We start from the raw sequence: 26,321 nt of genomic DNA, 5'->3' as shown, positions 1-26,321 counted from the left end.
CTGGGATCTCTCAGACTGCACTGCGGTTTCCAGAATAAACCAGGACGTGTGGGAGCCGGTGGGTTCCCGACTTGGCAGGGGAACCCAGCAGGCTGCTGCTGTGGTGGGCATGGGCTGAGCTGACAGCAGCTCCACTGTGGATGCAGTGTACAGTAGGTCTCCTTTACTCTTTCCCTGACCTTTTTGCTTCTTTTCTGCAGCGTAGCATTGAACTGAGCACATCTGCTCTAGCAAAAAGGATTATTTCAACAGCATTTGACCTACATCCCCATAAAGGGAGATGGGACTGGACAAATGTCTCTAAAGTCACGAACTGAGCACCAGGGAGCTGTATTTCAAGAGGCAATCTGCTCCCTATCTCATATCTTTAATTTTGATTATGAAACCCAACCACAGAGAAAATAAAGAGAGGAACTTGGCATTAATTACTAACTCGTAACTTAATAAAGCGTCCTCTGCAAAGGGCCCTGCGTGGCTGCAGCACTCTGCAGCGCATGATGGAATTGCAGCAGCCGCTTCCTTCCCCGGCTCTCCGCTGCTCCCTGGGGCTGCCTGTCTGACCACCGTCTGCTGTAAACCGGCTGCAAATTACTTCTTCCTCTCTGCAGGCTGGATGGCGACCGAGATGTCCGTTCCCGTTCCTCTGCGCACACATTTCCCACCTGGTAATGTTGACCCAAGAATAAGAGCGTGACGGCATCTCCTCCTACCCATGCTGAGGCTACCACTCCCAAGGACCGCTCCCAGGGGATCTGCTGGTGTAACCTACACTCACCACCTACATTCCACTCAGTTTTCTGTACATTTAGTCTGTCTTTAAGCAAGATGTATCCTCTAGATACCTGTGTGCTGCAGTGAATGACATAAACATATATCTGTGCACAAGAATCTTCAATAGAGCGATGTGCATATATACTGCTACAGTGGCTAACATCTTCTGGGTGCTATATAAAGTCTTCCACTATACTAAGATGGTTGGTGGTGATTTACCTGCTATAAAAGTAAATAATGTCATGTTTCTATGTCCTGTGCATGGGGAAATAGCTTCATATACTTTATATTAAAATAAAGGAAATACATCCCCATATCCAGCCCCTATTACTACACAAATTAGGCAAATACAGTGGCAGACTGCACAGTTCTTAAATGCTTGAGGGCTGAGGCTGGTATTGTTAGGGTTTAAGTGAAAAAGTACAGACTGCCCAATCTGGCCTGCAGGACGTCTGTATGCATTTTGCGGAAATCAAAGTATTAACCACACCATCTTTAAATCCCTGTACCCTGCCCGAGTAGAGACTGGCAGCAGCTACTACAGACCAGAAACACTGGGAAACCTCCTCCCAGTCACACGCGAGACCCCCCCGCCGTACTCTCCCAGTTTTGGGTCAGACCCTGCCAGTTGTGATGGCGCTACAAAACAGGTGTATAAACATGGCAAGAGGGACTTTATGCTTTCAGTGCGGGAGAGAAGCATTAGCTTTATTTTTCTGCTCTGAAGAGCTTGCTCTCGAGCCTGCTGACAACATTAAATGAATGTATGAAGTGTCGAAACTCGGGAATTTGCCCCAGTCTGCGCAGCATATCACATAACGAATACCCACTCCAGACGGTGTTTGATATAACTGTATTAAACAACACACCTGGCCTACTAACTCAGGTAGATAACCCATTGAAAGAAGAACATTTCTCATCAAATCAGGCACACGGTATGTTAAATAAAATACCTAACCTAGTACATCATGTCAATATCAAATCAAATTTATTGCATGTTGAACAGCTCTTCCGAGAAGCAGATTGAATTAGCATGCACATGACAAGATTACTGTGCATTAGCTTTCATTAACTAATGTGCCAAGTTCATGTATCACCTGAGTTAAAATTAATGTAAAGCATGATGAAGGAGATCTATCAATAAAAGGCAAGACCCCAAGAATCTGCAACTTCACAGGGCATTCTCTTTTATTTCCCAGAGACCGCAATCTCCTAGATGTTATTTTGTCAAATGGGATATTTTTGTTTCAATCTAACAGTGAACAAGACACATGAGAGAGATGCTTGAAAGCACCGCTTATGGAAAATATTCCCATTAGATTAATTAAGCTTTCTACAGGATAGGCAAAATAAAACCTTACAGAATCTGGGGGGATGGAAGCAAGAAGAGACAATTTTTACCTGTATATTCGGTTTTGCTTATCAATTTTAAAATTAATTGCATCTGCTTGTAAAAGACCGCAAAAAGATTTTGTTAGGTTCACTGTATCTCATTTGATCTGTACACGTTAAGTAAAAAACAGAAGCAAACCAAGAAAGATAGCTGCCCTCCGTATGTATAATCAGATAAGCACACAGTCGTAAACAAATGTCTCCCCCAAATCACTCTGGAATCTGAGAATCAGCTCAATTCTTCCTAGCTCAGACGGTCCCAGAGCATGCCAAGGACCGCTAATTCACATCACGTTGTCTGCAATCTCTGCTCTCCCATCTATGCAACCGCGTTTCTCCGTAAAGACTGAGCTTTCACGGTTTTAAGGCATACAAACAATACCTTGGCACAGTTGTGCTCCCAAAGTCTTTATTACAATTGCTTTATAATTACCATTTTTCTAAGCTGGTTTGATATCCATTAGTTAGATTTAATGCATGTTAAAAGAAAGAGCTAATGGGCACTTATCAGGAATCCAAATAAAAAAAAAAAGATAAAAAAACCTTTCACTTTGCCCTTTATACCACGTATCACTATAAAAACACACAATCCTCTCTGTCTACTCAGGTGATATAAAGAGAAAAAGCTAAAACTTCATCCTGTTTTTACTGATAATGCTGATCCTCTGTTTAGCTTTATCTTACAGTTTATGTTTTTTAATGGCTGGTAAATGGTTGCAGAATCATTAAAGGTTGGTTAACCTTCTCAGTCTAATTTTGACCTACAAGATACTTAATTTAATCATTCCCCCGTAGAAAAGGATTGAATCATTATGTGCAGACATGTGGTGATGGCTGTATTACATTAGATCTTCATTAACCCAAGTTAATAATGGCTTTGTACTAATGGAAACCTCCCCTTCCTCCTAATTTTTTTTTTTCCAAATTGGAAAGCTCACTTAGTGAATACTCTGCATCCGATGCTAGATAGAGAAAAGACAGTAACTCTTGATGGGAAGACTAAATACTGAAAAGCAATATAAAATTTACAATATTTCCTAAAAATAAAATTTTCACTTCAGACGAGTTTCCTGATCTTAGTTTTCTTCCCCACAGAGGCCGGGAATCTCATGCCCCTATTCACAATACAAACACTTCACCCTTTCAGTGACTTCATTCATCGCAACAAGGTCTCAGGAGCCGAAAGCATGCTAGAAAAGCAAAGACGTCAAAACCAAGTTATAATTTAACTGCATCCCACATGCTCTAGATAGAAAACTAAACAGAAACAGCACTTTCCTTCTGAATGATACTTCCTCAGTCCTAACTGATAGCTACTGTCATTCTCTTTCACCGTTATTTTTGTAATCATTGGCAAATTTTGACCTTTCAAGCAGCTAACCTAATTCATAAAGGATGCCACTTCCTAATTAGCGGAGACATCAGATTCTCAGCCTCAAACAAGGCAAGAGTCAGCCTAACGAGAACAGAGCAAGTGGGTCTGGAGAGATGACTGAGCAAGCCGCAGAGGCTGCCGTCACCCGGAACTGAAATACTACCTTCATTTTGTTAAAAATGAAATAACTCTCTCCAGAGAGAAAACGAATGGATGCACCGAATGCAGCATACCCGTGGGCATGGCCAGGTTTGAAGATAACTCCTGTACAGCAGCCTGCAGCCTACTGAGACCCCGTGTACCGCAGAGAAATAACAGAAGTAAAACTTCAAGATGGGCAAAAGCACGCTGAGCCTCTGAGCAAACAGTTTTGACTGCATAAATCGATGAGCCTTAGCTTGGCTGAGTTCCTGCAGATGAATCCTCTCGATTCCCAGGGGCAAATTCAAAAAATTGAGAAAGCGTGACTCAGGACAGGATATCCTGAACACCACCACCGAACTGTGCTTAAAAGCACAGCTAGGTTTCATGCTTAACTGAAGGCATATGCAACTAGTGAAATCATGCAGACCCAGCTGCACAAAACCTGGGACTTAACACACCTTCCGTGAGGCTTGAATCCTATCCTTCAATTTTGGCAATATACTATAAAGTAATGTAATAATTATATACAATATATCATAATACAATGTAATATAACATCATATCATAGAAAATAAATACTGTAATATATATAATGCTCTATTATTTGTAACTGCTGGTTAAAAGGAGGCAGAGAGTGGGCTATTGCAGTGCTGTAACTCTCTTCTAGAGTGGTCTCAGAACATGATTTCCTCATTTTTTTCTTTATATCAACTTGGCCATTTCTTCTGGAGGGAAAAAACATCAGTCTGGGGATTTGCATTTTTTCTCACCTACAGTGCTATAATTCACTTCCTTGCTCTTGGGACTGGATGCTTCTGAAAAGGAAATTAAGAGCACAGATTTCATAACCACTCACCTCGAAACAAAATGGAAAGCACTACCACATGTGTCTGCAGAAAAACAATTTCTTATCTTAAAATTGTGCTTGGCTGAGCAAAAGAACTTCAAAAAGAATACTGTGTATCCTAGGTCTGTGTGTCATGTGTGCAAAAATAGAGTCAGGCTGGACAAAGCCATTTTAATAGTGTATAAAGTGCAAGGACAAGAGTAGCACCTACCCAAGCTGCAGAAGATGGCACTGCATTGATGCATGTATTTAGGCTTGTGAGGAACCCAGAAGTCATGCACCCAACCTGTGAAGAGCTCTGGGGCAACTGGGAGAATCTGTTGAGACTACCCTGGCTCTTGAAGCTTTTACCTTTACATGATCTCTCCGAAACATACGGCATTTGCATTATTTCTAGCTCCTAGTGCTACCAGCAGGAACGGGCACCGGGCCCAGACCTTGGCCTCCCCGTGCCACGTCACCGCCAGCAGCCGAGTCAGCCCAGGTCCATGAACCTCTTCAGGTGCTCTGTTGAATTAAGACCTTCCTAAATAAAGAGTACTAAAATCAATCTACCTCCAAGCTGGTAAAACAATATTGAACGTTTCAATTATAAGCAGCACTACGGCGTTTTTGGAATGGTTTGTAATGGAAAAAAGGGTTTTCACTCGCTGTCCTATTAATTTTAAAAAAATGAAGCATCTTCTCTTTGGATCTCAGGTGTTGCTGCTTTCCTTTCCTCCCCTGCCACCTGGCAACACCCGCGCTGCTCCTTCACTGAAAGAACAACCTGCAGGACACCAGGCATCTCTTTATGAATCGCACTGTCAGGTTGGAGAAGAGGAACAAGCCAGAAATGCAAAATCCAAATGCCCCACGTGCATATATATATATACACACACAAAAATGCAACTACATGCCTTAAAAGATTAATTTCACAAGCCTTAAATTGCAGTTTAGTTTGAAAACTAATTCAGCGTCATAATTGGCTTTCTGTTCAAATCACTGAGGCTAAAGATTTAAATTCTTAATATTCAGATGACTTTCAAGTTTCTGGCCCCATCTGTGCATTAGTCCATGGTGTTAATCTCTGAGGGAATCTCTGCTGGCATATAAATAAAATAAACAAACTGGGACACTAGTAGAATAATCGGCTTTTAAAATCCTTGGGTTTTTTATATACTGCTTATTTTTATGAGATTTCTTTAACTCAATTTGCCACATATAGATTTGGCTCCCAGCTATTTAATTTTTCACGTGGCACACTATCAACAATTATTGTATCAGAGTTCCATGAAATCAGGAGGAGATGGGGAAATTTTAAATTGCAACATTTCTCATGTAAGAAATACTAATATTCCTTTATTTTGGAGGACTGTCCATACTTGGCACTCTTTCACACCCAGGGAGGGTGGCAGGAGTGAACTACCCTATACAACACCACGAGAAAGACGGAGCCAGATGAAACCCTAGTTTAAAAGAAAGCACTTGGACTTTTGCTCTTGACTTGAAAGGGACCAAGATGCATCCAGAGAATTAGTGGAGTGGAAAGGATGAATGGGAACGGAAAAGGCCAGTCTGACAGGAACAAATTGTTTTGGAGAGATGTGTTAATTTTTGACAATCTTTCTGTTAAAACAAAATAGATACAACCCAGAGCAAAGCACTGGAGTCACTGCGGAGCATTTCACATTGACCTTTTCAGAACTGAACGCTTCAGTTAAATAAGACATCCCCATCCTACCGTAAGGTACATTTTGTGCTGGTTATATCAAAACTAAGCTTCTGCAGTGACCAAAATAATCTTTCTCCATCACACTGTTGTTTTGCAATTAAACCCCCTTTTTGCTTTTACATTTAAGCATTTTCATTCTATCTTATCGAGCAATTTTTTTTTTTTGAAACTGTAGAATTTCTTTTCAAACAACTCTCTCCAAGGACACCCCTGGGATGCTGCAAGCCCAGCGGTACAAGGGGAGGGGCTGGGCTCATGGCAGGCAGTAATTGGTTTTGTACAGAGGGGAAAAACCCACCCCAAGCCCCAGCTCCTTTCTGCCGCAAGGCGGTGGAGCTTCGTGGCACGGCTCAGAGATGTGGGCTTTCAAAGGGCAGCAGAATCCTCGCAGGGCAGGCGGCGCTGGGCAGCGAAGCTGTGCAACCCGTCCCGCTTTATCAGCGCTTGAAAGGCAACTTCTGCAGCTCCAGGAGAACTTTGCTGATTAAGGCTGCCAGAGGGACCAGGGGAATTTCAGCTCAAGCTTGCAGCTGCATTTTTAAGACTTGGCTGTGTTCTTCATATAGAGGCAAAGTTCAAAGAGGCAGAACATTATTCAATATGAGTAAAACATGGTCTTTTAAGATACACTTTCAAACAGTGGTGCTTTAAATCAAAACAACTCGTGGACGGGGAGAGTAAGGAAGAAAGACGGTCCTGTGGCAAAGAAAATCCTGCATCACTATTCCTGTTCTGCATTTTCGGAGGGGTCTGCATTTACACATTTAAATTGCCCAGCTGCATGACCTTAGGCTAGATAAGCTAGAAACGCATTAAAATTCCAGAGAGGATCAGAAAAGGAAAAAGAAATGCAATTCAGTTTAAGAGCCAGCGCACATCTGAGGATGTAAAGGGGCCAGGCGGTGACACACGTGTTCACACTACAGAGAACTTTACTCCACAAGAATGAGCTCCCGATTTCAAGAACACTAGGCTACGGTGTAAGACACTATTTCAATTAAGTTATTATAATCTTAACCAGCAACAACAAGCTATTATAATTAATAATACTCGATGATTTCTTTTCTATTCCTGTCAAGGGTTGCTTCAATGTGACTTGCACACCGCAGAGAGCACGCTCCTTGGAAACCCAGGCAGCCTGAGTGCTCTGCAGCCTGGGAAGCCCCTTCACTTAAACCCCATCAGACTGTCTCTAATGAGTCTCTTCACATTGCCGCCAATTCTTCCGGCTCTTGGACAATCCCCTTTGAAGGATATTTGTATTTGAGGCTAAAGCAAACTTGCTTCTTCCGTGGGAAGCTAAGTGCCCAGCAGTATCACACCCTGCCGCAGGTTGGAGTGCACGTCCTTCCTGCATTCCCATTTGCTTGGTTCGCTCACTGCAGTCAGCAGGTCCCATCTTGGCCACCCTCCATCCCCTCCCGTGGTCAGGCACAATCTGCAGCTGTCCTACAGGGTCAGAGATGAGGCACAGCGCGCTCTTCCAGCTCACCGCATCCTAGCCGCTAAGAGGGGACCACGCCGCGCTCGGTGGTGCAGCATCCTCCGGAGGCCCGGCCCCGCCTGCAGAGCCTGCGCGCGGGATGCCCTCGCTCTCCCCGCACCCCGGGGGTGCTGCGGCAGCGCCGCAGAGCCCCTTCCTGTTCGCTCGCAATGGGAACTGCTCTACTGATCCTGCTGAAGCCTTACAGGGGCTTTCCCTGCAGCTCAAGGTCACTGTGCCCTGCTCAGTCTGTGCTTAACAGTGTATTTTTGACTGTCTTGCTCTGCAAAATTTCCATGGGTAGAGCTTGAGCTCCATATGTCCCTTTTTTCTTTTTTTTTTACATCTGGGCAAAATTCCTACTGACTTCAAACAGTCATTGGCTGCTCACACTAGCTGCCCTCAGAGTCAGCATTTATTTGGGATACTCGAATACTCTAGCTACTTTTCTCGTAAGAGGTGTGCAGAATTATCAAGAACATTGCAGATACTGTGGTAATCGAGTAAGACTGCAGTTTTAATCACAGCCATTATAAATGGGCATATGGAAGATGTGAGAAATAACAATTGTACAGGATATCCAGGGAAGCATTTTCAGTCCTCAGGCATAGTTCAATAGCAACGAACAGTGGAAAATGAATGCTGAACTCCTGTAACATATAATAAGATTTTTCAGTTTGCTTGAAGCAAATCTGTACTTTATACATGGATATACACACATATGCACATATATATTTATAGATACATATACAACTTACTGTTGAATCAATACTGAACACATTCTGGTGTTACCTCTAAGAATATGCAATGTCTTTCATTTGTCAGCCATTGCCACAAATGATCATGAATTCTGCCCACGTATTTTTTCTCTCGCAAAGGCTGGTTTGGTACCTCCTTTGTTATTATAATAGTCTGAAGCATCCTGAACTATAAAAAAGTTTCCAAATCCCTGCAAGATCTATGCTTAGCTAAACGCATTGTCTAGACGTGTCTCTACACAAAACAGGGATACGTAACTTGGAGGCAAAGGAGGAGCACGCAGACACCCACAGTAACTCTATGACCTCTCTATCCCTTTCTCAAAGACACCTGATGACGTTTATTGCCAAGTACATGGAATGAGGGCCTCAGATACCCAACTTCCCAGGAGGTTCTACAAAGGCAAAGAACAGAAATTCAATGGTAATATAAACCTTTAAAAGAATACCGATTAAACAGGAAAGAGAGAAAAAAAAAAAAACAAAAAACAACAAAACATCAAAGACAAATGTAATTGCTTTTGAATAAAAACAGATTGCTTTCTACCTACCTGCCTTAAAGGCAAGCACTCCAGCCTGGGATACAGAATACCAAAAATCAGTGGTAGAAGCAGAGGCACAAGTGTTTTGTAGGCAAAGTTATCCTGTTCTGATTTAATAGCTCAAAGGCTTATCTGGATTTCAGACAAGAAGAGGATGCAATTTACTGCTTCTTTCACACAAATGAGCAGAGCTACTTAAAACATTTGGGAACACTTTGAATATTGATCTGTCCTAGAATAAGATGTAAGAAATTTGATTTGCTATGGAAATGTTGTATCAATCTTCAAACCTTGATATGCCCCAAAGTGGCCTTCAAATGAAGGCTGGAAAATCCTCCGGGAAGATGTCGTTAGAGCCATCAGCCCAGGGACTTCTCGCATCCCTTCTGCCGAGCAGGACCGGGATCAGCACTCTGAAGCTGATACGTCACCTCCCAAAGCACATCAGGAAGGGAGCCGTACCTAGCCTTTCCTCAAAAATAATGTCACGTTCTGTCCCCACTATGTGACACCACAGCAGCCCATTCCTCACAACGCTGAAAGACAATCAATCACGACTGTGAATCACCTTGTTAAAACCAGTGGCCACCGGAGACCTTCCTGTGACACCTCAGGCAGCGGAGAAGCCATGATAAATGTTTGCTGACAGAAAACAAAGTCACGCGGTATTTAACCCCTCAGCTGGCAAACAACCGAGGACGAAATTTGTCTTGGAAAAATCTCCCTCCGACTTCAGGAGACTTACAAATGTACTGGTGACAGTTTTCACAGCATAATTTCTGTTTAAAGAATGAATACACTCATATTAGTTATGCTCAGCAATAAGCTAAAACCAAGCTGCTACCGTATTGGAAACTGCAGGGTTACACTGCACTTAAATAAGAAAGCAATAATATAATTGAAAAGAAAACATTGAAGACCCTTATAACTGTATATTTTTCCAAGCATACAAACATGTTAGCATAAAAATTATCACTTGTATTCCGTGTACTTTGTTTTTTTCCCCATTCCACCCTCTGTAAGAAAAGTCCATGGGGACAGAGGATGAGCCAGCGATTTCCGCAGGAATGTTCCCACTTCAGTAGGTTTGCATCAGGCCCCAAATAGGAAAGTATTTTCTTCACACTTTGGGACACAGACCTATTTGGAGTCTGACTGGGTGCCAGATATTGAGTTTGCAAATGACTGGATTAAATATCAAGGAGGCAGACATTCAGCATTTCAGGCACAGGGTCAGCGAAAGGCCACTGCCGGGCTTGCTTTCAGTACTCTGTAGTTAGAATGACAGCTCTGTACACGGGTAACGAGCGTATGAGAATGGCAATACAGAGCATTACTCTACAAAAACTGCTGCTTTTGCAAATTCCACATCTAGGAAGGGACCACAGGATCCAGGATCCCTCTAATCTAAGTCTCCACTTTCTCTGCATCCAGAGAGCGCGCTACCAGCCGGATTGTTCTCACCTCCACCAGTCTTCAACAAAGAGCCAGCAACAGCAAAACCTCTCCTCCATTCCCTCTACCTCAAAAGGAGGCAAAGCCACCACGCCAGATTAATGTTTGAAAGCCTGTGATAACTTTAAGACTTTTTTTCAACTGTACCTGGTTTAGAGCCTTCATCAACAGATCCATTATAGACTTGGTTTATAAACTCCGGTCTGTTGTCATTCATATCAATCACATAGATGTAAAGGTCAATAGGATTCTCCACCTTGTTTCCATTCATATCCACCGCATGAGCCCGGAGCTGGGAATAAGCACAATGAAAGCATAATATCAGCAATTGGATTTGTCGCAGAATGAGAGACCATGTTTTGTAGGAATTGACTTCACCTCATAAATACTTTCTCAAAATTGAACTGAGCGGGTGTCTAATTCCAGCAGAAAGCAGCAACGTGGTTTCCATCTAGACTCTACACACAGACATTTTTTCAAGGCTTAACATAATATTGAAATAATATTTTAAAATAGCAATTGTCAGTGGAAACGCTTTAACTCTAGTATAGTGATGCTATCTCCTTCACTGCTAATAGACCACTATGTTTTAATTTTTGAGACGTGTGAACCTCGTCTGACAATCTGAAAAGCAAATTTTGTTTAGTTCCAAATGCAGCCAGGAAATGAGTTTGACTTGAGAGGTTTCTTATGGGAACCTGCAGCCTTTCATACCCACAATAACAGGGATTAATAAGCGAAGAGATTTCAGAATGGCATTAGTATTGTTTATTCTTTGTTTAATCACGGTTTCTAGGAACAGCAACAGCTACCGACCCCATTGCTCTATGGACCAAAAGACATAAAAAAAGTCCCTTCCCTTCAAATGACGGGAGCCCCTGTGGCACTAAGAATGAAGTATTTTTCTCAGGCTTAACTAAAATATCCAGTGATGAAGCATTACAATAACCAGAGCCACAGTGTTAAGTCCCCAGTTAAAGTGGAACTGCGGCTTTATCTTATTAGCAATAACCATCAGCAATAATACTCGAAAACAAGAGCATCTGTTTTCTGAACAAAAGGGACAGATACAGCATGTCAAAATGAGTAATTAATAAAACAAAGCAATCAACAATAGTCTGGAACAATCAGTAATCAGGTGAAAAAAATGGATAGCTTTCTCATTAAAGGGAACAGATGGCTACTCTAAATGGTGTGCGCTGAACGGAGCTGCCGATGTCGGCTGCAGGAAAAAAAAAGACAAGCGAGGGAAGGGCTGCACGGCCCCTGCCGATGGCTGGGCGGCGGAGAGGCATCGCCTGGGTGCGAGCGCTGCAGATTTTGTTTGTCACCCCTCTTCATTTCAGCACCAGTGAGCATTGCCGAACCCCCACACTGCCACGAAAATCGGCGACGGCGCTCAGGACGGCTGCGTGACATCCCGCAAGGCTGGCAGGATGAAGAACGAAGGCTTCAGAGGACGCTATCTTGGTGCAAGGGGCTGGCTGGAAGAGCGGGGCTGAGGGACAGGGGACCTACCCACCACCCCGCCGTGAGCATTTTGTTTGCTACAAGCCCCGCGAGCGTGCCGACACACACCGGCTCGTGCCTTCGGAGGGCAGGAGGCCTCTCTGTCCCTCCCAGCAGCTCCCCAGGCCATCAGGACGCTGCCGGGAGTCAGAGCTCCTGTGCCAAGGAGGTCTCTAGCTCCTCTGATGCATGACAAATAAATGTGCTAATTGCATTAGCACTGGTTTCCGTCTTTCGCTCTCGCTGTGCTGTGATTGATGCAACCTTCTCCTTCATGTACGGCATTCAGAAGTCCGGAGCTTAACAAAAGAAACTGCACGCTATTAGGATGGGCTGGACTAACATTCCATCAAGTAAAGAGAACGAACTGCCACGTGAAATGAGTTGGGAGAAGAACAGTTTTTTTAAAGGAAGTTAAGCAGCACTTTTTCTTTAAAGACTGAAGAAGTCTGGCTTCGTTTTCATTCCAGGACGTACCATTTGTGTTTCATGACTTGTAATGCTCTTAATATCTGCATTTCTTGCCTGCGTACAAACTGCTTTGACTCCCACCTGTTGAGCTGCCCTTCATCACGTCAGATGTAGCTATTCAATAACTTTAGCACTCAGAGGTCAGACTGCCTTTGAAAAAAAGTAATTCGGAGCTAAAATTAAAGTTATTATCTTCAAACTGCGGCAGCACTGGGCTCGCTCTTGCTGCATTTCCAGCAGCGGAAACAGTTCCATTCAGAGATAAAGCAGAGAGCAAAGCTGGTATCGTCCCCCTCAGATCTGACTCTCCCCCTGCAAATTTTTAATTACATTCGATAGCTTTTGTTTGAAATCTCCAGGAGTAAGGGATTTCTCAGCAATGCAGGTCTATCTGCTTGTTGCACTCACTAAGCACATGTACCCACAAGCGCGTTACCGCCTCCACTCAAGGAAAAAAAGATTCAATAAGCGAGACCGCAGGAACCCCATCAAACCTGCGGTGACACGCACAAGCGTCACCTCTGCCCCGGGGGTTACGGAAGGGAGGACAGTGTCTGGGGACCCGGGCGCTGGTGCGGGCACTGGTGCCCTGACGAACGGCTTTTGGGCAGCTAGGAGGACGGCACCCGCTCCCCGAGCCCCGCGCAGCAGACCCTGCGCCTTTACGTCCTGGATTGTGCTGGTGTCTGGGTGTCTGTAGCTGCTCTTCTGCCCTCCAACACAGTTGATACTGCTGCCCTTTCTGCACACCCCTCTTCTCTCTTCTGCTACTTTTTTGCCCGACTTCAATGAACTTCTCTTCTTTTTTCCTCTTGTCCTTGCTTGCATGAATTTTCTCTATTCATATTCTTTTAACATTTCTCTAACGCCTCCGTATCCTTCCACAACACGCTGCTCCTCTGTGGTCAGTGCCAACCGCAGCAGAGGGAGAAGAGAGGCTTGAGCCACAGGGCTGAATCTAAACTCAGCTCAATGGGAGCTCTTCCTCGTTAGAGACCATTCCTCGTTAGAGACCATTCCTCGACAGAGACGGTTCCCAGTGGAGGGAGCAAAGGGAGAAGGGATTCCAGCGGGGCAATCTGTCCACCAGGAAACTAGTTATAACTCCAAGGCAGATCAGATACTACATTTCCCTTCCTTAATTCATCTTCTCCCTTATCCTCCTGCCCTACTCTTTGTATTAATGAGGCAAACCCAAGCTGGAGAACACGCGTTGTTCTGGAGTCATTCTTCAGATGCTGAGACAGGGCTCAGTTGTGCGAGGTGCAGCCTGAGTCTAACGCGGCGCTCTGCAGCTCAGGCTGCCATCTGCTCCCACCTGTGACCAAGTGGGTGTTTTGGTAGTGGAGTGATGGATGGGATGAAAAGCAGACGCATGTGAGTGCTTGGCAGCACTGGGCAAGTGTCGTGGTTCGACCCCAGCCAGCAACGAAGCCCCACCCAGCCGCTCGCTCACTCCCCACAGGGGGATGGGGGAGAGAATCAGAAGAGTAAAAGTGAGAAAACTCGTGGGCTGAGATAAAGACAGTTTAATAGGTAAAGCAAAAGCCACGCACACAAGCAAAGCAAACCAAGGAATTCATTCACCGCTTCCCATCGGCAGGCAGGTGCTCAGCCATCGCCAGGAAAGCAGGGCTCCATCACGCGTGACGGTGACTTGGGAAGACAAACGCCATCACTCCAAACGTCCCCCCCGTCCCCCTTCTTCCCCAGCTTTATACGCTGGGCACGACGCCCTGTGGTGTGGGACAGCCCTTTGGGCAGCTGGGGTCAGCTGTCCCGGCCGTGTCCCCTCCCAGCTCCCTGTGCACCCCCAGCCTGCTCGCTGCTGGGGTGCGGGGAGGAGCAGAAAGGGCCTTGACTCTGTGTAAGCGCTGCTCAGCAACAACAAAAACATCCCTATGTGATCAACACTGTTTCCAGCGCACCTCCAAAACATAGCCCCATACTGGCTACTATGAAGGAAATTAACTCTACCCCAGCCAAAACCAGCACAGCAAGGCACAAAATGTGATGGCTGTGCTCCGTCAGACACACCTCCGTTTAGAGCTGGAAAAGCCACCCCTGAAAAGGCCACAGGACACATGCCAGACGCAGGTCATGCACAAGTATCCAAATGGAAGCTGGTGGCTAGCTGGAGACGCAGTTAAGAAATGTTTATAAAGTTGGTTTGAAATATTTACATTGTCCCCCAGCGGGAGAATGTGACAGGAGTAGAAAAGGAATAAATAATATCAAATGAAATACCTTGCAGAGGATTCTGAAAAATTAATACAGGTAGCCAGCTAATCTCTAGCTGGTGTATTGCTCTGCTGTACACCAGCCAAGGAGCTGGCTCGATATTCTTCAACAAATATTGTTTAAAAGTATGACAATCATTGCTATCATATTCAGCAACAGCTACCACAGGTCTCTGAGGTTTTTCTACTGACAGCTTCCAGTGTAAATGTAGCTGTTGGCATACAAATGATTCAGTATCATGATTATTGATTACACTGGAGGCTGGTGGTATCTGAAGGTAGTTAGTCAAAGTCAACACAGTGAATTGTGTTAAATATGAATATCACTTATGCACTAATACTACTAATACAAATATACATTATCAATCAGTGACAGAGCCTTTAAGCAATAAGCATACAATGTCATGCCTAATTTGTGTGCTCTTAATTGTGATTAAAAGTTCAAATTAGAGTATTGTGACACAAATGGCTGCCATTACTCACTAGAACTCGGTTCAAAATAGTGGAATTAGCTCTTGTATCCCTTAATTTCTAGTAAACTTTTTTGTCCCCTTGCACTTCAAACAACTCCTTCTCAGACTATAACCCACCCGTTCTGCTCCAGCCATTTCTGAGACAGTATTTGATCAGTCTGATGCTGAAGGCAAACACATGTGTCTGGGACTGGATTAGGACTTGCTTCAAAGTTTCCCCATAATGCACATTATTTGAGTATCACAAGCAATGACTACTTGCTGACACATTCATGTTGATGTCTTTCGAAAACAGAGCTTGAAAAACGTCTTGGAAAACTAACCTGCCAATTTACTATTCCTGGTATTTGCCAGGCCTAACTGCAGCTTGGTATGAAACTGGTGTCTGGATCAGAAAAGACATTCAGAGTCACTAATTCTGTCAGCAGTACAAACGGGACTTTGGGAACGCAGTTAAATAAGGCCAAGAGAACTCATGTATATTAAATATTACTACCTGCTGAAACTCATTTGGCATGCCATAAACATTAAGGGCTGACTGGAAGGGGAGATGCAACAGCACATGCCTGCCGCAGTGAGACGGCAGCACGATGGGGGAACGAGCTCGCGCTTGTGCTGGGAGCGTGCCCCAAGGCTGCGTCCCCAGACACGGGCACTAAAGACGCTGGAGCAGCTCCCACAGCATCACTCAGCGCAACACGTGCAGTTCTGCACCGCAACGTGGTGCTGGTTAAGTGGCTGCAAAGCCCTTCTCATTTTTCTCTGCTCATTGGCAGCTGACTCTGCATCTGGGATGTCTGCAAGCTCCCTGGAGAGTTTGTACTCTGGTTTGCAGTGCAGCCGAGAAAACAGATGAGGCCAAAATACAGCTGAACTTGCGATCACTACCACTGCCGGTTGTGCTGGGGGGTTAACGCAGCAACGCTAGCACACGCTGCACCTGGGCAGACCCCGAGTCCCAGAGGCATATACAGCTCTGCATACATCGAACTCGGAATGAGCCTCCCTAAAAGTTCAAGAACCATCTTGAAAATGTATGGGGAAGTTTTGCTACAGAACTCTGGATCTAATTAGAAAAAAATCTGTTTCACCTTAGGGAAAAAGGTAGGTTTCATCAGACAAATGGCTTGCTAAATGTGGGGAGAGTTAAAACACTAGTATTTTAAAAATGGTAGTCCTGAAGCAATGCAGATAATTATGCATAAGAAAATATGTGTTGAAAATGTGGGAGTTAATGAAACAGAACTCTTCATATGTAGCCTCACAAACACTTGCAAATTATTTTTTTTTTTTTTTATAATTAGTTTTTAGATTACCTGGGAATGAAAACAGCAAGGACAACACTCAGTAGTGACAGAGATGCTGAAAAGACTTCATGTTGTTTAGGACTGCAGAAAATCTGAAGCCGTATAAATGCACCCAGAGCAGCAAGCCCCTATCGGACAAGAAGCCCCTGTCCTACTGGGTAAAAGAGACCAGGGATGGTGCCTTGCAGCTCCACCGACATCCTTTACCCCAGCTGAAGAGTTAAGCTACTAATCCGAGCTAAAGAAAACTCTACAGCAGATGTCAAACCAATTAAAGATGGCCAAGCTCTACAGTTCAGATTCAAGCCTAGACCTCAGTCACTGCTCTTCCAGTACTCGGTATAAGCCTGGCTCCAAGTCTGCCTTTCCTTTCAATTACAGACTCAGCTATATGAAGTGGCATAAATTCATTGCCTTCTCCAAAACTTGCAACAGCCAAGACTTTGGACTGCATCTTCTTTCTGGAAGCTGGCCTAATTTTTTCCAGTTTCTAGGATTGTCCAATCCTACTGTAAGTTTCTGCAATGCTTTGTAAAGGGTTATTAAATGAATGGTTGATGGTTCAATAAATCATCATTGCTACTGAGGCTGAAGGATCTAAAGATTGTTTACAGCCATGACTTAAAATGTCCTCCATCACCTTCTACTGTTCTGCTAACAAAGATCTTCTGTCACTCACTATTCCTGTCTCTAAGGTCTCATACCATACTTACCAGTTATTCACTCTCTATAAACTACACCTTCCTGTAACCTTCGCAGTGTGAATATGCTTATTTATATATGGATGCCACTAGTTCAAGGTTTCCGTAAGGAACAGAAAAGGCTGGAAATCCTGCGGTGTGTACAAGGCAGGCTTATCCAGTCACCTTTGAATTCTCAACTGGTGAGAATTCAGTTTACTGAATTCACTGTAACCGGTAGGTTAAGTGATCAACACAAGATTTGTTATTATGGAGGACAAAATCTTTTTCATCTTATGTTTTTGACTGAGAGTGTCTGACAGTAGACATCACAGTGGCTCCATCAGAAGTGTTAACTTGTGTACTGTATTATCGACTACACTGTTATAATAGCCTGGCACTGCTGAAACTATCAACAACGCTGAGATGACACACACTGTATCTCAAATATTCCTTTTTCGAAACAACCTCTCTTCATATTTTCCTAGGCACAACAAACAAAATAATTGTTGTTGTTCACAGAGGATAAAATAATTTCCTTCAGATCTTCTTTTACTCAGGGGAAATCTCTTTTTCCACCCAACTAAAGAGGTAATCTATTTTCTTTATCCTTCCACCCCAGTCCAGAAGCTGTGTCAACATGGTTAACTGGATACCTGATAAAGCTGACAGAATGTGCATCTCCGACGGCGCAGTTAGGAATATGGTGTCAGCGGAAGTGACCCGTACCGTTTCACTGACATTACGGCATCCTTGGGAACGGCTATTACGATGCCGATAGATGTGGCTAATGCTGATACAAAGCAATCCATGAAACAACCTTTCACAACCACTCCAGGAAAGAACTAAAGCGTAGAGGCAGAAAGTGTTTGAAATTTTGCCAGGCTATCATGCAAGGTGCAACACATTTTTTTAGCAATTTGTGGGACTGTATCTGCTGTGCAATTACGCTGTGCAATATAGGGGCTAGGATTTATATCCAAACATAATGGCCAATTACACTCTAAGTATTCTGCAGGTAGAGCATTTTATGAACTAGGATAGCGTGAGGCACCACTTTTGAGTGTAATTAATCTTAATTAATTTCCTCATATTTAATATTAGTCTATCTGCATATTTAAAAACCTATCTGACACACCCCCATCATACTGCCTGAACATCTCCTAGTGATTTAAAATGAAAAATGACTATACCAATTATTGCATGTTCAGCTGCAGTAACGATTCTTAAATTAGTAATTTCCCAAGACATGCTAATGTAGTGATTGGCTTCTCATGGTTTTGGGGGGTTCGCTCCACACATAAATTTGCATGGATTTAATAAGCAGCGCGAAGTTGCACCACTTTAAACAAAGGACTCTGACTTGGTGTCCGAAAAGGACATCAGTTTAATGCTGCTGCGCATTGGTTTGGCCGATTTAGCAAGGGCAGGTTACGCTAAAGGAAAGCAGAAACAAAGCCAGCATCTCCACACACACACACACAATTGCCCCGGCAGAGCGAGACCGAGACTCGCGCTCTTAGTTAAGCCCGAGCGCCTCTGTGCAGCCAGCTCCTCGGGTCTCTGCCGACACAGGGAGCCAGTCCAAACCGTGAACTGGGCTCTGATTTTGAACAAAGATCCCGGTCTTCTCAAAGCTGCATGTCCCTTCTTGAACCCAGCAATTCTGGTACGGTTTTGCTTCGAGTTTGTGAACCTAGATAAAACTCTAGCTGTTTTATGCTTACATGGTAGGAAGCTCTTTCTTCTCTGTCCATCGGGCGAGTCACATACATCCTGCCGGACACAGGGTCAATGCTGAAGACTTCCATCGGCGGCTGGTCGGCTCCCACTCCAGTGATGCTGTATCTGATATGGATCTCTTTGTCCTTATCGGAACGAATCTGGATGAAATAACAAAGACAGCAATCGATAAGTTTTGGACAAAAGCCATATGGATGTTTAAACAACTTTAAAGATCTGAGCCTGAAAGCTGCATAAATGTAATACTGCTGTCAATTTTGACAAGGGAGCTGTACGCCAAAGCGTTGGGGAAAAGCCAGGAAAAGCGTATTCCACATATTTTCAGCTATTTTTCTCCTCTTTTATTCATGACGATTCTCTAGGAATCATTGAAATTCTGACTTTTTGCCTTAGATGTGGAAGAACCCATATGCACAAAAAACGCTGTTTACATGTTATTGAAACCCTAAGCTCCTTCAAGTGCCCCAACTGTTCAGCCATACCTGGAGTCTCCCAGCCATTAATCACTTCTGAAAACGCTGTCTGCAAGCTCCCACATCATGTTCTCGGTCCCTGTGACTGTGCACACACACGCTCCCATGAAATTTGAAGAGCAGGGCTGTTTGCTCCCTCTCTGTCCAACCCTGCTGGCTTGACAAGGCAAGGCTGGGAATGCCCGGTGGGATGCTACCATTTCATTCGACTATTTGTTGAGGAAAAGCCCGTTTGGCACATTTCTTTTGAAACCTCTTCCCTCCCCATACCCTGAGAACAACACCACAAACTGAATACAGCATGTCGAATTATATGAACCTTGGATACAGAGCCGAGAAAATAAAAAAGGAAGGTTAATATGTTGTCCTAGCAACCCTGACTATCTCTTTAAACCCAAATTTAATTTTCTGATCAAATGCTGAAAGAAGTTCTTGCAACAGCATGACTATTCCTGAAAGAAAGTGCAAGGTACAAATAAATTACCACCCCCCGCACCACCACAAACTGCCTTGGTAGCGGAAAAGCGACGTGCATAAATTTTTCCCTAACAGGTCTATGAATGCAACGAAGTAGTGGGAAGATAATAGAAATCTTGTAGCTGAGTGCACGTTAGCATCTCTGCTACGGCAGCTGCACGCTCGGAGGAGCCCGAGTGAGCTCAGTGGGATGCAGGAGGCCCCCGTGCCCCGCCAGACAGCCCCAATTTGGGGAGCGAAGGTCGTTTCCCAAGGGAAGAGGAGGCTTCGCTTGCCAGGCAAAGGAATTGGGACGGGGCCGTGGGCTGCTCTCGCGCTCCTGCCGCATGTGACCTACCGCTATTTCTTCCTCTCCTGACGCGGGAGGCTGACAAGATGCTGAACGTGTTGGTGCAGAATAATATCAGATCCCCTGCCTCTGAGAATCTCCTTTGATGCCTTTGTCCGGACCATTACCAAGTTTGTACACTGTTTTCTTTGTACTGCCTCCACCAAATAAGTCTGCTCCTGTTAACGGCTAATAATGTCAGTTATTACTAGACACTGCCAGGATTGATTCGTGCTGCACCTACACTTCTGGAGCTGAAGGTCAGGGAATGGAGACAGTTTCATCTGTCTTTTCTCTACAGGATTCACTGCTTGTTTAGGCTATTAGTACCAAGGAAAACTGATTGGACTTACACCGGTATAATCACTTAAAAGAGGTACTGGGGACATCGTGAAAGTGCCCTCATGCTGCACACAATGGTTTATACCGGTTTTTGTGTGCCCAGTGGGTATCTGTAATAGGGACCCAAGTAGACAGGTATGAATCCAATTGTCATTAGCAAATCTGCGGGTGAAAAGGAGTATATTAAAATCAAGCTTTGCTTGCACAACTGTGGTTTTAATGACGGCAACCGATTCAACAGTTCAACAACTGAAGTCCACAGTCCCCAGTTTTAGAAAGTCAGCTTTCACCCTGCCAGGCGGAAAGGGCTGAAAATTGGATTTATGTGAACATCTGTGCAAATGCATACCTCAGGTCAGGGAGCTCAAGCTCTAACCTACTGCCTACATGTTTGTAGCCAGGCTCAAGGTAAGTGAAAACGCAGGAAGCCGCTGCTGGACCTCCAGCTTTCACTCAGTGTGGGGTTCCCATCGTAGAAATTAAAAAGAAAGGGAAGAAACGGGTAACCTGGGACACATACAACACAGTTGTATGTCTGTCTCTATCACTGTGTGCCTGCACAGCTCCAAACGACCTGTAACGTGTCAGGATAAAACCAGCCCTTCACCCTTAACAAAGTTTTTCCTTAACAACGGTGGAAGGAAAAAAAAACCAAACCCACGGTATCTGCACTGTTGCTGCCTTTTTGCTCACTGAAGCACGGGAGCTGGGAAGGGTGTCCCCAGTCCCAGCCCCAGCCTGGCTCAACCGTGGCCGTGACTTGAGCACAAGCACCAAAGAACAAACCAGTCTCCCTCCGAGGAACTAAAATGGAAGCAATTTTAACCCGAATCACGGGAGGGGAGAGTCTGTTAGGTCTGCGTGGACACTTTTCTGCTCTATTTGCTGTTGCATATAGTACCCAGATCCCGTTGTGATAGAAGCATTAGAAATGCATAGAGAGAGACAGAAACAGGGAAAAGGAGGCTGGATTTAAATATTCAGTGCTAAAGGCACTATATTTTATTTTCAGGAAACACAGATAAACAGAAGCTCTCTAAGAAAGCTATGTACAGTTTAATAAAGTGTATGCTATAGGATGTCCTTGCAGCACTTTTATTAGCATTAATAGGGTCTAAGCTGTCTGTATGTAAATCACTGCAGATCTAGGAGATGAAATATATCATGAGACCCACACGACTTACCCAATTACCCTAAGAAAAATCCATGAGATAATTACGCTGCATTGAGCAAAACAAAGATATGGGGAAATATGTTGCGAGTATTCCGCAATGACTCATTATTTGTTGTTAATTGCCGTCACAGGACAATGGTTTGCCTGTTACCTGTACTTAATTCCATTTCCAGTAAGAACACAAGGAGGTGAAGTGTTCAGAAATATCGCCTAAGAAGCAGCACTTGTCACAGAAAGTTGCAAAGACCACGGACAATGAAGCATAGTACGTATCACTACCAGGGAGATATTAATCGCACAAAGGCACATGCTTTTTATATTGGAACATGTAATTTTAGCACTTTTAATGAGATTTAAAAAAAAAGATTTTTTTTTACAGTAATCCTGTAACATTTTGACCAAAGGTTTCATTTGCATAATTCCCAGGGTGCAATTTAGTAAATCTTGTTGAGAAGTTAAGAACATTATCTGAATACAATGTCAGGTTTACTTCTTTTGTTGAAACTGTTCCTGGAGCAGTTTACCATAACAATAATAATAATAATGATAATGAAAAAAACTCTATTCCCAAGGAGCTCCCTAGATCAGGAATAAAAATTACTGGTTGGGGGAATTTACTGGCTCAGGAGAGAGCTGCTTTTTCATTCATTTATGCCTGGGAAGTGAGAAGATGGTAACATATCCGTATGATAACCTTCTGACTGGAGAACATACACATGAATTTTTTTTTATTTATCTTTCCTTTTATAATGCAGTCAAGAGTTATGTAGGGTTCTGGGTTACAGAACAGATGGCAGAAGGATAGTTTTCCTTAGCTGCGTTTAGACTTTTTTTTACTCGGAGAACCCTTGGAGCGTTGAGCTTCTCCAGCGCCAGGCATGGTACAACCCTGCATATGATGACGTGAGCAAGATGAACGATGATGGCTGATGACTGTCATAAGAGGAATTTGCTTGTGAAGCAGCTTTTACTCTCCAAAAAACCCCTTGGGGATGGACCTTCGATTGGATCGTTACACTGGTGAAGGAAAATGCCCCAGACAGAAAGGCGATTTACCGCAGAAGATGTGATCCCCTGATCCTATCCTATCTCATGAACACAGGTGAAATTTTCCACGCAGGAACCCTGGGATGCTGAGTACCCTCACCTACGCTGACAGATACAAATGGACCATCTGGGAACTCTGGGACCAGCCAGCAAATCCACAGAGGGAACACGCAGCGGAGCCAGGCACTGAACTTGCATCGCCAGACCTCCGCTTGGCTGCGGCAAGCAAGGACACAGCAGCCTCGCAGTGCAACGGCAAAGCGGGGGGCTGCGGGGGGTCTGGGCTTGAAGCATTGATGCACCATCCCAAACGGAGCACAAGGGCTGCAGTCAACGTTGGCAACTCAGAACTAGAACACCAAGAGCTTCACTCAGCTCTCATTGCTATCGAGTAAGCCCAGGAACAGAAGAAATCGGTACAATTTCACAGATGGGTATTTTCCACTGCAGGTTCTGATATAACTACTAAACTGTGTGAAAATTAACATTGCAACTCTTGAGGTAATACAGGGCTAAGCCCTTCAGAGCTGGCTTTCTCCTTTGTAGCAATCTCATATTTAGATGGGCTTGAATGGCAGCCTGTGGTTGTGACACAGGACTGCATCCCGCTTTTACAGATAATATCTTAGGGTTCATGCATCTCCATCAGGAGTAACTGGGTAGCTAAACTGCTCCCACAAGTTTTACTGATAAGCAAAATTTCAACTGCAGAGCTCCGTTGAGGTACCAGATTTTATCACTCTGTTTTGCTCCTGTTGATCCACATCCTTCTTGTGCGCTTAGCACTTCCATTTCTCGCTGCGGGGTTCTGAATTCACAAGCCCTCTCATCCTAGCAGACGACAAGAACCACAGATCCCCGTAACTCCTGCGCCAGGAGCAGAGGCAATGCAGACTATGCAAAGCTGTATGGTCAGCAGACTGGAGGACACCTGCGAGTCCATAAATTACACAGTTTTTGGAGCATGACATTGCTAGAAAAAAGTGACCCAATGGAGGTTGTTTAGATATCAGTAAAGGAAACGCCTGGAAGCCTAGGAAGCTGGGTGTGTAGGGAAAGGCGGAACAAACAGGGACAACTGACCCTACAGAAGAGAAGATGGGACTGTAACAGCGGTATTCCTGTACCTGACAAACTATATTTAGAGGATTTCACTGAGCCGTACGTGGTCTGGCTTCTGCCCATCACCGTCTGATGGTATATGTAAGTGCCTGGGAATGCATCCAGAGAAAGCAAAGCAGGCCATTTATACTCCACTGCATTTTCTACCCACAGAGCAAACTAGAAAATAAATTTCCTTTGAACTTCTCCAACTTACTCTATAATGTATGGAGTTAAGAATGCTCTTAAAAAAATACTTAGTTTCCTAAATGTCCCACAGAATACTATGCAAAATTTGCACTAACATGACCTGGGGAGACGTAGACTTGATTTTTTTGTTTTATAAAACCCATTATAATTATTAATGAACACATAAAATAATGTAAATGATAAGCAGTAAGTGTCTTTTATTATTAAGCTCTTAGCTATTTTGCCCATTAAGAAAACCAAATTAAAATAATTGAAGACTATAATCTGTCATGCATTCAAAATGCTCCATAGAAATTCAGACAGGCAAACATATTCAAAGTCTTTAAATGAGCACACTTAAGAGTCAGTCTAAGCATTCCAGGATTGGCTCATTAATTTTAGTGGAAATATTTTAATTCAGCTACTCTTACTGCTTATTGAAATCCTTGCTAAGGACTTACTTATTTATTTTTAACTGAATCTGCAATATGTTTAAGACTCATTTGTATAAAAGTTCTTAACTCTTATTTCGCAGTTGTTTTAGAAGCCAGTAGACAGACACGTCTCTAGCCCTGTATTTCCAAACAAATTACTGCGTGCTGCTTAAAGGATCACATATGGTTTCAATAAATAGATGCAAAAGTCAAACGGACAGAGAAAAATTAAGACCGATTTGGAGACCCAACCAGGTTAAGGTGATATTTATTAACTTCTGCCCCCTTTCATCACACTTGCCAATGATCCCAAGCTACGTCCCAGAAAGAAGGCAAAAAAGAAAACAGAATGTTCTCTAAAACACTTCAGCTGTCTTCAGAGAAAACCATCTATTCTGCGCCTCGCAAAGAGGACGCTTTGACGTGGCAAGGGCAGCTATCGTGTTTGAATGAAAGGAATATTTCCACTAAGTACAACACTGGGCTCAATAGCAGCCTGCAAGTCTTTATCCACCACTGGACAAAACGACTATCAATTGAGCTAAGTTTCCCATGGCGGCAGTATTTGCAAACAAGGTTAAGCAGGGAAAGATCTCTATTGGCACAGAAAGAAAGGATGGAAATGCACACTTGTAATTGCCGATTTCTTTCTTCCCTCAAGTGGGACTGGTTTCCTCTCATACATAACTTTCTAAAAACTTTGTATCTGGTTTTAGATAGCCAGATAAACAGAAGACAAGCAAGCCTTTCCAGACCGAAATCCATCCTTCTGCCTTGAATGCTTAAGTACACATCAAATCTCCTGGAAGAAGTGGCTTTCTCTTTCCACATATTATAGAGAGAGAATCAAGGACTACGCTTAGACTAGATGCCTAATTTTTACGTGGTTGAGATTCACTGCGATGAATGCCATTCTTCCTGCAATTACACACAGCATGTAGCTACTATCATTACTACTATGCAAGAGCTTAAGTTTCTCCCTCTTCTTTAAAATACAAATCCAAAGCCAAACTGTAAAAATGTTCCCTGTGTCCCAATGGCTGGATGCCTCTCATGTCATGTTAAATCTTCCTCCGCTCCAGCTGAAATCTGTGCAAAGTGATTTATAATGTATTTATTTTGATGATACAACAGAGTAAAACTAGTATGTCGGAGATATTAAAGCTGTCATTTAAGTTACTGATGTAACTGATGATGCAGCCTGCATTAGAGAAAGAAATGAAACTGTAAAATGTTTGAACCCAAGAGAAGCACCTCTCGCGCACGCCCGGCTGGCGCTCTGCAGCCTGCGGAGGAACCCGCTCCCCGGGCAGCTCGCCTGCTCCTTACCGGGGGAGTTTGCTTCCTCTGCACTGACCCTGCGAGCGCTTGGCTGAGGCGCTTCACCAAATGTTCAGTCGCTGAAAGCTTCCAGCGTTTCCCAGGTCCTTTGGCTTTCACGCGGCTCCCTCTGTCCAAGGGCTGTTCTCCAGCGCAGCAGCTCCCTTCAGGCCAATTACGTCCACGTGGATACGTTTCTCCGGAGCTTTCCCTATGCCCATCGGTAGCTTTGATGGTCTTCACTCCCTCTCTCCCTTCCAGGTTTTTTTTTGAATTGTTTACCAGGGTTTTTCTCCTCTACCTGGACGAAAATGTAACATCGAGCAGATGGAGAACAGGAGAATATAAATCAGGCTCAATAAGGAGACTGTAATGCAGTGGGAGAGAAGAATTTCTGCCTGCGATTCTGGCCAATAACCGTGTGCGACTCCATGCATAACTATGGGATGAAAATGAACTTGTCAGACTCATGGCCCAATTCAAAACTACCGTTATTCTGCTTGGGATAAAAGCAAAATAACAATTCCTTTGC

General features: G+C 43.9%; 1 protein-coding gene across 1 annotated transcript in view; it reads right to left on the bottom strand.

Moving 5' to 3' along the window:
* Positions 1-26,321, bottom strand: part of CDH4 (cadherin 4) — a gene marked incomplete at both ends in the record, with an annotated part of 463,510 nt that overhangs the window by 82,255 nt on the left and 354,934 nt on the right. The window contains 2 exons of the mRNA XM_082326152.1: positions 10,629-10,773; positions 18,889-19,044. Of these exons, the coding sequence (XP_082182278.1) occupies positions 10,629-10,773; positions 18,889-19,044 (301 nt within the window). The remainder of the gene's footprint in view (positions 1-10,628; positions 10,774-18,888; positions 19,045-26,321) is intronic.

The sequence above is a fragment of the Platalea leucorodia genome (genome assembly GCF_965183815.1).
Source record: "Platalea leucorodia genome assembly, chromosome: 13".
Classification (NCBI taxonomy): Eukaryota; Metazoa; Chordata; class Aves; order Pelecaniformes; family Threskiornithidae; genus Platalea; species Platalea leucorodia.
Note: the sequence above shows the minus strand (reverse complement) of the source record. Positions and strands in the feature narration are given on the sequence as shown.